General features: G+C 48.0%; 1 protein-coding gene across 2 annotated transcripts; it reads left to right on the plus strand.

Annotated features, from left to right (window-relative positions):
* The first annotated feature begins 25 nt into the window (after positions 1–25).
* Positions 26–12,048, plus strand: Msl1 (MSL complex subunit 1). Of its 2 annotated transcripts, XM_006247304.5 has the most exons (9): positions 26–1,433; positions 3,953–4,176; positions 4,759–5,141; positions 7,021–7,068; positions 7,529–7,593; positions 8,277–8,344; positions 8,725–8,849; positions 9,338–9,410; positions 9,621–12,048. In XM_006247304.5, exons 1-9 carry the CDS (start codon positions 663–665, stop codon positions 9,709–9,711), a joined length of 1,848 nt encoding a protein of 615 aa, XP_006247366.1. In that variant the 5' UTR covers positions 26–662; the 3' UTR covers positions 9,712–12,048. The 2 variants fall into 2 exon arrangements, with proteins under 2 accessions (XP_006247366.1, NP_001100518.1); NM_001107048.1 differs by lacking the exon at positions 7,021–7,068 and having other exon boundaries at positions 629–1,433; positions 9,621–10,645.
* The last annotated feature ends 551 nt before the right edge of the window (positions 12,049–12,599 follow it).

The raw sequence follows: 12,599 nt of genomic DNA on the forward strand, positions 1-12,599 counted from the left end.
GGTTCGCTCCCGCCCGCTGCCCTCTCGGCGCATGCGCGCTCCGGTCGGCGGCGGCTGCGGCGGCTCCGTTTTTTTTAAAGGGAAACGCTGAGGAGCCGAGGGTGACTGTGGGGGAGGGGGACCCGGAGCCGCGGAGACCCCCGAGGGAGGCGGCAGACCCCCCTCCCGGAGTAGGAGGGCTCTGGGCGGACCCGTCCCTCCCACCCCCTCCCGAGGAGGAGCAAAGGGGGGGAAATGGAGGCTCGGGGCGGCTGAGGCGAGCTCCGGGGCGGGGGGCCGGGGCGGGGAAGGGGGGGTGCGGGGTGGGGAGACGAGGCGGGCCCGGCCGGGCCAGGGGGGGCCGAAGCGAGCTCCGGGGATGAGCTCGGGGGCGGCTGGGTGCGAGCTCCTGCCTCTGCGGCGAAGGCGACCGTGGCGGCAGCAGAGGCGGCGGCGAGGCCACCATGGGTCGACGGCGGGCCTCAGCCGCGGCCTCCACTTCTCCGCTCGCCGGCGGGATGGCGCCCGGGCCTCGGAGAAGCCGCGTTAGCGGAGGCCTGCGGCCGCTCTGCTGAGACGAGCCCGCCAAACTCCCCTCCCCCTCCTCCGTCCTCGACCCCCCGCACCTCGCCCCTTCCCCACCCCCTCCTCCGTCTCGGTCCCCCGCGCCGCTCCGGACCACTATGACCATGAGATCCGCAGTGTTCAAGGCGGCCGCGGCCCCTGCCGGCGGCAACCCCGAGCAGCGACTGGACTACGAGCGGGCTGCGGCTCTGGGCGGGCCCGAGGACGAGTCCGGGGCGGCCGAAACCCACTTCCTCCCCCGGCATCGTAAGCTCAAGGAGCCCGGGCCCCCGCTGGCCTCTACCCAGGGCGGGAGCCCCGCGCCCTCTCCAGCCGGCTGCGGCGGCGGCAAGGGCCGGGGTTTGTTACTCCCGGCCGGGGCGGCCCCCGGGCAGCAGGAAGAGAGCTGGGGCGGTTCGGTGCCCTTGCCCTGTCCGCCCCCGGCTACCAAACAAGCCGGCATCGGCGGGGAGCCAGTCGCAGCCGGCGCTGGCTGCAGCCCCCGGCCCAAGTATCAGGCGGTGCTGCCCATTCAGACGGGCTCTCTCGTGGCGGCGGCCAAAGAGCCTACGCCCTGGGCTGGGGACAAGGGTGGGGCGGCTCCCCCAGCTGCCACCGCCTCGGACCCGGCGGGACCCCCACCACTACCTCTGCCCGGGCCGCCACCCCTCGCGCCCACCGCCACTGCCGGGACCCTGGCGGCCAGTGAGGGCAGATGGAAGAGTATAAGGAAGAGCCCTCTCGGGGGTGGCGGCGGCTCGGGAGCCTCCAGTCAGGCCGCCTGCCTCAAACAGATCCTTCTGCTGCAATTGGACCTCATCGAACAGCAGCAGCAGCAGTTGCAAGCCAAGGAAAAGGAGATCGAGGAGCTGAAGTCGGAGAGAGATACGGTACGGGAGGGGTTAATCTGCATTAGGGATGGGGAGCGAGCTCTGCGCATGCTCGGGGGAAGGGGGCTGTAGGAGGCAGAGGTCCCCGCTAGGTTAGGGTTAGAGGAAGTCAGCCATCAGTGAAGGAGTACCTTAGATGTTGGGTCGTTAGGAGCCTGGCATCACTGATACGTTGGGTCGGAAGGAAGGGTTAAAGGGCAACCTTTGTGTGTGTGTGTGTGTGGGGGGGGGTAATGGGAGGCTTCGGTTGCCAAAGGGTTAACTTAAAATGACAGCCCCATACTTGTGGGAAAGACGTTTAGGATGGGAAAAGACCTGATTTACGAGGGGTTAAAATGATAGGGTGGGGTACAGATGTGGCTGTATGGAAGGGGCTATATTAAAGCGCTGTTGGATTGGCAGTGCACAGTAGTGGAGGACATAACAGCTGTTGCCTTAACCACCGCTGCAGCATCTTTAGACAGGAGGGTTGTCACGGGTCTTTCGGTCGGTAGGGGGTAAAGATGGTTTGCACGGACTCCTATTTTAGCTTTCTTAAACGAGAAGCACTGCCTTTGGTTTCAGAGTTTGTAGTGGGAAATCTGAGTTATAAAACACCACCCACTGACCAAGTCTCTTGAGTAAGCTGGCAGATTTTGAGATATCAGCTCATTCGATGTATTCTGTGAATCCCTCCACCTCCCAAACCTGTTACAGAATCTTGAGGTGGTAGAGAAGTGGTTTGTTCTTTCTTTGTACTTCTGGGGAACATGACTACATAGGCTTGTTTGCACTGCAGCAGCAGCAGCAGCAGCAGCAGCAGCAGCAGCAGCAGCAGCTGCAGTCCTAGGCATATCCATGTTAAGCACACTCTCACACATCAGGGATGCTGGCTGGCCGGGGTGGTGGGTATTACAGGGATAACACACCTTTTAGCTCCCTAAAAATAAACATGGTTTCCACAGCCTGTGTGCTCAGGCTCTGCCCTCCTTTTCACTCTGCTCTCCTGACTCCTCTCACTGGGGGCTGTGTGCACCAGAGGCTGAGCACGGGAGCAGAAGAGCTGTTCATTTTGTCTGCTTTCTAAATGAGTCGCCATCAGGCGCCTATGTCATTGGAGACTGCATTCTGCAAGGTGGAAGGAGAGCTGGGACAGGTCTCGTTGAAATGCCCCAGTGTTGATTTGTGGAGGTTCCTCAACATGGAGGTGGTACTGCTCAGTACTGTACTGCAGTCTAGGGTGTGATGGCACTGTGATTACAACACAACATATCCTTCCTTTGATGGGAAGGGGGTGGGAAAAGAGACCAGTAAAGGAGAAGAAATGAAGACTGTGTCACCCACAAAACATGGTTAAGTAATGCTAAGGCTGTGAATCAGAGCAAAGATGAAGTGATGGCTGACAGGGGATACTGCTACTGCTGGAGGGTTTTGCTGCGTCCCCCAGGTGATGCCCACTCAGAGGCTTTTCAAGGTAGGAAAAAGTGGGGTGAGTGAAGGATAGAGCATCCGCCTGAGCTCGGCCTCACTGCTGCTGCTGTGTACTAGAGTCTTAGCGTTGCTTAAGCCTGCGCTCAGTCTCTGTTGGCTCTGCTGTAATCTATGCAATGGATATAACGAGAGCAGCAGTGATATCAGTGACCAAAGCTCAATTCCTGTAGCATGTGTCAGTAGCGCAGTTGTCAGCTTTTTGTCAAAACAGTTAATACCAAGTCTCTGATGACAGTAGACTTCCATTTTGCTTGATTTTTGTGGTTCTCTTTAATTAGAATTAAAATAATTCTAATATCTAGATAAGTTATCTTCTCATTATCTCCAATACAAAACAGAATATATGTGTCATATGTTTTGGGATTATATTACTGAGGTCGATTATTACTGTTCCAGTGTAGTATGTTTTAGAAGTACTCCCTCAAATACGCACACATAACATTTTGAATGTGATACTGCTATCCCTAGGGACACTCTGTGAGCTCTTGACTCCTCTTCACTGTGCTGTTTAAACATTCCACTGAGTCTAGAGTTTTGGAGTGAACACAGAGCAGATAGAATTTGGACAACCGTGGGACACCTTAAAAGAACACAGGGCTGAGAATGTAGCTCATTGGTGCTTAGAGTGCTTGCCAAGCACACGTGGGAGGCCCTGGTTCTGTCCCTAGCACCACATACAACAGTGAAGAACATAGAGAAGGTTCAGTTGAGTGGCTCCCAAAAGACTTGGAGCCACATGGCTAGCTGTAGCAGAGGCTTTGCCATTCATTAAAAGGCACTCTGACCCCGCCCAGTGGGGAGGATCATCTTTCAGAAGAATGATCTTCGGATTGTCCCATCCCTCTTACCATCCAGACTAACTCCTATAATTCATTGTCTTTTGCCTTTACTGGGTTTAAGGGAAGCTATTCAGTGGTGCCTGCCAATTCAGAGGAAAAGTTGAATTGGTAGGGTCAACAGCAACATGTAGAAGCGCCAATTCCTACATGGGGTTAAGTACTGGTGTCTAATTTCTATGTATAAGTCTGCATCTTGTGACTTCCTTTTAGCTCCTTGCTCGGATTGAACGTATGGAAAGGCGGATGCAGCTGGTAAAGAGGGATAACGAGAAGGAAAGGCACAAGCTGTTTCAGGGCTATGAACCTGAAGAGAGAGAGGAAACGGAGTTGTCTGAGAAAATTAAACTGGAGCGCCAGCCGGAGCTCTGCGAGACATCCCAGGCTCTGCCTTCTAAGCCTTTCTCATGTGGCCGGAGTGGCAAGGGACACAAAAGGTGTGCTGGTGACTTTATTCTATGAACTGAAAAAGATGAGGAACTGCTAGTGCTGATGGAATATGGCCCTTGGATCTGTGGATTGGCTTTAGAGCAGCCATAGCCTGAATTGAGAAGTCTGTTGTACTGGAGCATGGTGGCTTCCCCTGTAATCACAGCACTCAGTTCAGGGCCAGCCTGGCAGTAGAGAACCTGTTTTTTACTTGTCTTGAGACATTTTTTTTTGTTACAGTGCTTAAGTACAGAATGCAGAGTATATTTTAAAGAAAATGGAATAGGGGGTTGGGGATTTAGCTCAGTGGTAGAGCGCTTGCCTAGCAAGCTCAAGGCCCTGGGTTCGGTCCCCAGCTCCGAAAAAAAGAACCAAAAAAAAAAAAAAGGAATAGTCTTAAGCATAGACGCTTGCTCATTGACCAAAGGCCTTTTCTGTATACTTTTAAGCATGACACTTACTGTCCATGGCTTCCAAATGAACAGTAGATATTTAGATACCTGGCTACCTCTCTTGCCCTCAAGTATATTCAAATCAAAACTTATTTGAAATTAATTAATTTTTATAACATTTTCTTTCGTACCTAATAGGAAAACCCCATTTGGAAATACAGAAAGAAAGACTCCTGTTAAAAAGCTGGCTCCTGAATTTTCAAAATTCAAAACAAAAACTCCTAAGCACTCTCCCATTAAAGAGGAGCCCTGTGGTTCCATATCAGAAACTGTTTGTAAACGTGAATTGAGGAGCCAAGAAACCCCAGAAAAGCCCCGGTCTTCAGTGGATACCCCACCAAGACTCTCGACTCCCCAAAAGGGACCCAGCACCCACCCCAAGGAGCAAGCCTTCTCAAGTGAGATGGAAGATTTGCCGTACCTTTCCACCACAGAAATGTATTTGTGTCGTTGGCACCAGCCTCCCCCATCACCGTTACCATTACGGGAATCCTCTCCAAAGAAGGAGGAGACTGTAGCAAGTAAGGCATAGCGAACACTTGCTCTTATACCCTAGTGGTGGCGGTCAAGCTAACAAGTGTCCAATGCCTTTGGCATTTTTTAAAAAGTGCAATCAATAAAGCAGAGTTCTGTCAAGAATGAGTAAGTTAACAGCCAGAGACAGACACTGTGCAGGCATTGCAAATAGATGGAATTACAGCAAAATGTGCTCAATGTATGTGTCTGCTTACAACACTGGGAGATGTGTTTACCAGTAAGTTGCTCATCACGAGAGCACCAGACTTGGGGGGTGTAATCTCCGGCAACTTGCATGCCCTCTGAAAGAAGGGTTTTCTGTGCTGTGAAATGCATAGAACTTACACTTTGCCGTGCACGACTGTTCCTGCAATTGATATTGTGTGAAACCTGGGAGGGTGGTCTTTGGGTGTTCTCAGGGGCCAATGGTAATTTTTGGTTGGGGAGCCAGCTTGGGGTGGGGAATTTTACCTGGGCCTCCGCTCTCTAACTACATAAACGTTTCTCTGTATCTCTCTGTCCCGGTCTGGGGGCAGGAGGAATCTGCCAAAGGCCAACAGTCTTCCTTTACTGCACTTCACAAGGTTCTAAGATGTGGAGAGTTCACCCGGATTGCAGTAGCCCATTGGTTGTTCATATATTTAAATAAAATGGTCTACAAACTATTTTTCAAACAATAAGGACTATCTTGGGGTATCTGAGCTGCTTGGGGAGGGTGGGGGGTGTGGGGACTTGGTCTTTATTCCTGTTTATTTCTTAATGGCTTCCACAGAGATGATCCCCATCTTCCGTATGAACCAGTAACTATAATGTGTCTTCAATTGTGTTATATTAGTCTATGACAGACATTGCGGGTACTCTTGGGTAATGGTGGGGAAAGCTTTCTTAGCTAGCGCCTTAGACCTAAGTTCTACCCCTGTGCCTTCCTCTGGCAGGGATGGGGATGGGAATCCATTCCAATGAGATGCGAGCATTCTCCAGGCTTTGTCTGGCTGTGGTGCCAAATCCAAGTGGGGAAGATGGAGAAACGAGCTAACGTTTATTAGGCCTCATACGTGAGGACACCAGACAGATGAGGGTCCTGATCTAGACTTACTGTTGTTTCAGTCAGTAGAACAGGTTCATCTTAATAGTTAATTTTTGCTGCTATAGCAATGCTGTGTAACAATTTAGGAGAAACCATGAAGCAACTTCCCATCCGGAATTAGGAAATGGCTTGGTCTGGAGTTACTCTTTGTGACTGGCTGTTTTTGAAAATCCTGTCTACTCTAGTAGAGCAAGTTGCAAACACATGCGAGATTGTGGGCATACCACTCTGAGGGGGTGTGACTGGGAGATCCCAGTCTCTTGAGGAGCCTGAGTTATGCCTAAGTGTGTGAGTCCTTCCGATATTGATGCTCCTATCTCAAGAGGAAGTCTCAATGACTTGTCCTAAGGAAGCCAAAGTCTTTGTGCATGTTGTTCAGGCTGGACCAGCAAGGTAGTTTGTTTGGAGGGAGGAGGAAACTGTTTAAGAAGACTACATATGTAAGTTCTGAGAACACTGATCTATTTATTTGAAAAATAGGGTCAACTTTTACTCACCTGCCATGTTCTGAGTTTAAGGTTTGATATCCTTGGCCATCAACTGTTGCAGGGAAACCACCCTAAATAATGAAGAAAAGAAGTCGTCTCAGTGTAAAAAAAAAAAGTGGTGGGCTTATTTTCTTTTCTTTTGTCTGTTGTTCCCTCTTCCCCTTCCCCAGAGAGAAATTCTCAAAACAACAACTCAGAAAGCAAAATGGCGTCCTAGTGAGCGCATCAGAGAGGATCCTTTCCTCCATTTTGGGTGTGGGCTTTTTTTCTTTTTACACTGAGATGATTCTTCTTTCCTACATTATTTAGGGTGTCTGATGCCATCAAGTGTTGCAGGAGAAACTTCAGTCTTGGCTGGTGAGTAGATTAGGAATTGCTGGCTGGGCCTGGGGTGGGGACTGGTGGGATGGTGGCTGGTTGGGAGCTGCGTTCTCGGCTGTTGGATGTGGAACAGTGAGATTCTTGGCGCTTGACGACACTACTGTAGACATCAAAATGACAACACGTCCCAGTTGTTTTCAGGAACTTTAGCAGCTTCCATTACGTGAATTGTCAGGTGTTAGCTTAGGGTGTTTTGTGACCCTGAGTTTGGCAGACTACAATGGCGTTTTAGGTTCTTGTATATGATAGTGAGGATACTGACTGACTCTCTATGGCCTTGGGTAAGGCCATAATACGTATTCCTATCCCTTGATAACTGTCTTATCTGGGGAGAGACCTCTTGTCCTTGTGGATAGTTGGACAGTTGTATGACTTTGGATTTAAGGGTGGTTCCACCCCTCCTCTTTTTCTTCTTCTTTTTCTTTATTTTTTTCAGTTCCTTCTTGGAGGGACCACTCAGTAGAGCCTCTAAGGGACCCAAATCCTTCAGACATTTTGGAGGTGAGTACCCAGAGCTGTTAAGGGGATTGGAAACAATAGAATATGGGGGTGTACAACTGGCCATTGTTAGCACCCAGAATCCCAGCTATTCAAGGGACCTCGGCAAGAGAATTACTTGAATTTAAGATGTTGAGGGTTCTGTAGGCAACATAGGGAGATCTTGTCTCAAAGAACATGGCGGGGAGGGAGCATGGGGGAGAGACTGGCTTGAATATTTCTTACAGCTGTGGATAGATTAAAAAGAACTCTTAAGACAGAAAGGAACTTGGGGTTATTGGGTCTCTATTTTTCATCTTATGGATGAAATCAGTATCATGGGGTTTTTCAAAACTAAGGTAGATTCCATGCTGCCACTCAGCAACTTAATCCTATGTTCCAAGTTTATTGATAATTAAAATAAAGTGGATATTTTGAACTCAGATTCTTACAAAGTATAGAGAAGGGGGAGAATTTATAGTTCTCTCAGAGATGTTTGACATGATTTACCCTGAAAAGTTAGGAAAATTAATTTTGAAGTCTGGGATTTCAGGGAGGATGGGGGTAAGGACGGGAGTTTATTTTATTATTTTACTAGGTTTATGTCATATCTATAGGTATTTTTTGAACCTGAGGTGAATGAGTTTGTGCTCTTGAAAACTGTTACTCCAATGTGCTCATTAGTAACTTGTCCCTGACCCCTCCAGAACCTGGATGACAGTGTGTTTTCAAAGAGGCATGCGAAACTGGAGCTAGACGAGAAGAGGAGAAAACGGTAAGGCCAAGACTCCCATCCTGGGAGCATCTGAGCCCTAGGACTGTGACTCCCTCTTCCATACTGGGAGAGTCCTGGGGCACTAGTGCCATAGTCAGCTGAGTGTCTTAGCCGGGGGCGGTTGTCCTTACAGGCACACATGTTGGCCTTTTCATGGATGTCTTCCCTCAGTACTACTTTGTGTGGAACACCAACACAAAATCTAGAGTGCTACACCCACTGAGTTCTTCCTCAGCCAGGTAGTCAGTTCCCTTTACCCTGAGTAGAGGGGTTAAACAAGGACCTTCTAGCCTCTCGAAAGTGCAAACTGCTTTTGTAGAACAACTTCTAGGTAAGAGTAATGCTTGCTTTGTTTGTTGTGTTTGTCTGGTTTTTCCCAGATGGGATATTCAGAGGATCAGGGAACAAAGAATTTTACAGCGACTGCAGCTCAGAATGTATAAAAAGAAAGGAATTCAGGAATCTGAGCCTGAGGTTACCTCATTTTTCCCTGAGCCCGATGACGGTAAGTTGTATCTATCTAAAAATGTAGACTTTGGGGGTTGGGGATTTAGCTCAGTGGCAGAGCGCCCTGGGTTCAGTCCCCAGCTCCGAAAAAAAGAAAAAAAAAAAATGTAGACTTTGGGGTTGGTGAAGTGTGGCTCAGTGATTAAGACCATGTCTGTTCTTGGACAGACCAAAATTTGGTTTCCAGCAGCCACATTGGGCAGCTCAGAACTGCATGTAACTCCAGGGGACCCAATGCACTTTTCTGACCTCGAAGGGCACTCACTGGACTCACATGTACAAACGCACACACAGAGACATAAACACATAATAGTATAAAATAAAGTGAATAAGAAATTTAAGGTTGCAGACTTTTCAAGGGGACAAAAAGGGTGCAGGCCTCCACAGCAAAACCTTTTGTGATGAGTGGGCTGTGCTAAGGAAGTGGTAGTTTTTAAACATTTCTTACCTCTTGCTAACAAGGTCCCATGTGGTTTTCTTCCATAGTTGAAAGTTTGATGATTACCCCCTTCTTGCCTGTTGTAGCATTTGGACGGCCATTACCAAAATTAACTCCACAGTAAGTAGAATGGATTGTCCCTCTCTTTTCTCAGATAGTTTGTACCTCCTTTCAGTCTCCATGGAAGTCAAGATAGAATGGGGACCCACATGACTTAGGGAAGCCATGGCAAGCCAGGAAGTAGGAATTCTCTTTAATCAGAGGTAGATGACTGTGTCAGCTCACTATTGGCTTTGAGTAGCCTTGTCACTTTGCTTTTTTTTTTGCTAGGAACTTTGAACTACCCTGGTTGGATGAGCGAAGCCGTTGCAGATTGGAGATCCAGAAGAAGCAAACACCTCACCGGACTTGTAGGAAGTAGCTGCGCTGGCAGTAGCCTGTCTTCAGATAGTTGTAGCACGCTGTTCCGAGAGAATAGCAGAGACCTGTATGTGTGACCTATGTCCTCATGTATGTTATCATTCACTGGTAATGCCTTTCCATGCTCCCTTTTTATTAGTTTTGTTTTCTTTACTCTGATTTCACAAAACAAACAAAAGAAACCTCGTGCATTGAGCTAATTGTGAATTATGGAGTTATTGAAACTTCTTTCCCGTTTTGGGGAAATGAGCTCTTGAGCTCATCCTATAGGATGGTAGATTTGGGAGTTTCGGGAGCCTCTTCTACTCACTTGCCTCTAAAAGGGGTAAAGGGCTCTTCATTAGCCATGCGTCAGATGGAGCAAGCCTTCCTGTATGTAGGAGCTATGCCTGCCCTGACCCCATGCCTACCTGGTGCGCCTTGTAAATGGTGTGGGTGTAGTAGGTTTCACACTAAAGGGATAACATGAAGAGTTGAAGCAAGACACTCCTCAGAGGAAGAAGCTGGGACAGTGGCATGTGGGAAGAGACATGTGGCTGCTTTACTTTCTTAGTTGATGGGTAACTGAAGTTCTTCCCACCCCCAACAGAGAAAATGTTTAGAAAAGGGGTTGGGGGTTAAGTTCTGAAGCGATACAGTTGTCACTTAGGGATGGCACACCAGAGTCTGTGGAGATGTCTCTGTGCCATGTCACTTCTCAAGTATTCCTTTGTGGGGCTTCAGCCTATTGGCCAAACTTTTGGTGGTGAGGTAGAAGTTTGGGGCGGGCAGGGGGTTAGGGCATGGAAGGATGTGTGTCCTCCGCTGACAGTTGTCTACATCTTGAAACAAACAGTTGCACCAGATGAACTTTATTCGCTTAGTGAAGATAGATGGATACATGTACCATCTTGTTTCCAATCTCCTGCCCTTGTTTTCTTACCGGAAAAAAAAAGAAAAAGAAAAAGAAAAAGGAAAAGGAAAAAAAACCAGGACAGCACTCCCAGGCCACTCTGGTCTCAGTGAGATTCCTGTTAACTATCTGGAAGAAAAATGGAGCGAGGCCTGTGGGCTTCTGTATAGGAATTGCCTTTCGCTGGCCTTCAGAACTGTTGTATAAAAACAAGTAGGGGTCTGATCTCTAGAAGGGTAGGGCTCTTATCCTTGAGGAGAACATGTCCCCGGATTATTAGCACTTTTAGAGGAGAAGCCAAGGTATGTAGGGTGTGTGGTTGGCCCATCTGCTGAGCATTCGAGAATGGCATTGCCACTGTGGGAAGAGAAGACAAGTTTCTCAGGGCCTCCCACTGCTAAAGCTTTTTTGAGATGTTATCTGTGCTCCCTGAGTTTGACTTTGAAAGGAATTATTCCAGCAGTACACTTAGTGTTCTTGGATGATCTTGCTGCTCTTAATTCTCCTTTGTGTGTGTTTGTGTGTGGCTCTGGGTTTTCACTTGTAACTCCATCTGCTTAGGAGCATGGTTTCTCTGTGACGGAAGCTGCCGTAGACTTCACCGCAGCCAGGATGTAGAGAGAAAAGAGGACTTCCTCCACTAGTGGCTTTCATCTCACACCTTAAGGATGGGGATATATCCAGAAATGTTGGGCCAGATTTTTTTTTTAAATGTGGCCCACTGTTTAGTGCTCCTACTCTGACCTGTATTGTGTTTCTTTATAACGTGCTCCTCAAAAATAATAACCTCAATCCGCTGTCTCTTTACTTTGTTTCTTGATCCCTCTCAGTTTCTTCTTGACAACGAGATTTGTCAGATTCCTAATTTGGGTATGGGTTAATAGACTTAACCGCCAGGTTTCTGCCCTATTCAGAGGAGTCCTCATATCCTGTTTTTGCTAGACTGAGAGGAATCCATGAGGTGCTATCTGGCAGGACTGAAGTGGATTCTATTGCTTTGGTTCTCCTTTCCCTGAGGACCTAATATTTGATTATGTCCTCTCCTAGCTGTCTTTTGGTTTGGAGATGCTGAGGTTGGTTGAGGAGGAGGTTGGAGCAAAGTTCCAGGAGCGAGAGCACAGTGTGTGGAGTGTGTGGGGAATTAATTTTATTTTCCCCTACGTGGGATACAACACTGTGTGAGATTCAGCCTTCAACAGAAAGAGAGGCCCTGCAGTTCTCCTAAAACATAGTTCCTTACTCTTTCTTTAACAAAGTTTAAGCTAGTGTTAATAAATTAAAAGAGAAAGTGCTTGTCTCTCCACCTCAGCTTTGTTTTATGCCTGTTTCATATCGTTGTCTGTGCTGTAATTCATACTTTTGATACCATTTCTGATGTGTAAAGTCGGCTGTCTTGTAAATATCTTATAAAGAGTTCAATTGTAAATAAACTATTGTGGCCGTTAACTTTTGAACTTTTGGCTCAATTTATTAGATTTGTTGGGAAACATTAAGTCTGCTTGTATATATGAAAGATTGGAAAGGAATCTTTCTATTAACCCAAGTAAAATAGAGTAGCACATCACTCCCCCCTTCTTGTAAGGGGCTCACCCATTGTGTCAGAGTAAAGTGTATGTTACTTATATGCATATCCCTTTGTCCTGAGCCCTTCTTTATACATATATGGCAAATTACAAAGCTCAGAAGCAAGACTTTATAGGTCATCTACTCAGCCTTTGACACATGGTTTTTCCTGAATAACAGTCCCAGCAAATGAAGTACAGATGTGCTTCAACCCAATGTCTTCCTACATACATCTCTATGTTTGAAAACCCTCATTGTAACTTGAAAGCTCCCTCACACTTCTCTAATAAGACTCGTGTGGGACCCCAGACCATCTGTTCATGCTAAACATTAACTTTGATCCCAGGCACCCACCAGCTAGGATAGCCCCAGGTTCAAGGTCAGCCTAGCTCCCATGAGACCTGCCTCAAAACCAAAAGTAAGTTGGACTCAGA

The sequence above is a fragment of the Rattus norvegicus genome, chromosome 10 (assembly GCF_036323735.1).
Source record: "Rattus norvegicus strain BN/NHsdMcwi chromosome 10, GRCr8, whole genome shotgun sequence".
NCBI lineage: Eukaryota > Metazoa > Chordata > Mammalia > Rodentia > Muridae > Rattus > Rattus norvegicus.

Coding starts and splice junctions, on each gene's coding strand:
- Msl1 (XM_006247304.5), top strand. CDS start 663: ATGACCATGAGATCCGCAGTGTTCAAGGCGGCCGCGGCCCCTGCCGGC. Junction 8,345..8,724: donor GACGAGAAGAGGAGAAAACG/GTAAGGCCAAGA, acceptor GGTTTTTCCCAG/ATGGGATATTCAGAGGATCA. Junction 8,850..9,337: donor TTTCCCTGAGCCCGATGACG/GTAAGTTGTATC, acceptor TTTCTTCCATAG/TTGAAAGTTTGATGATTACC.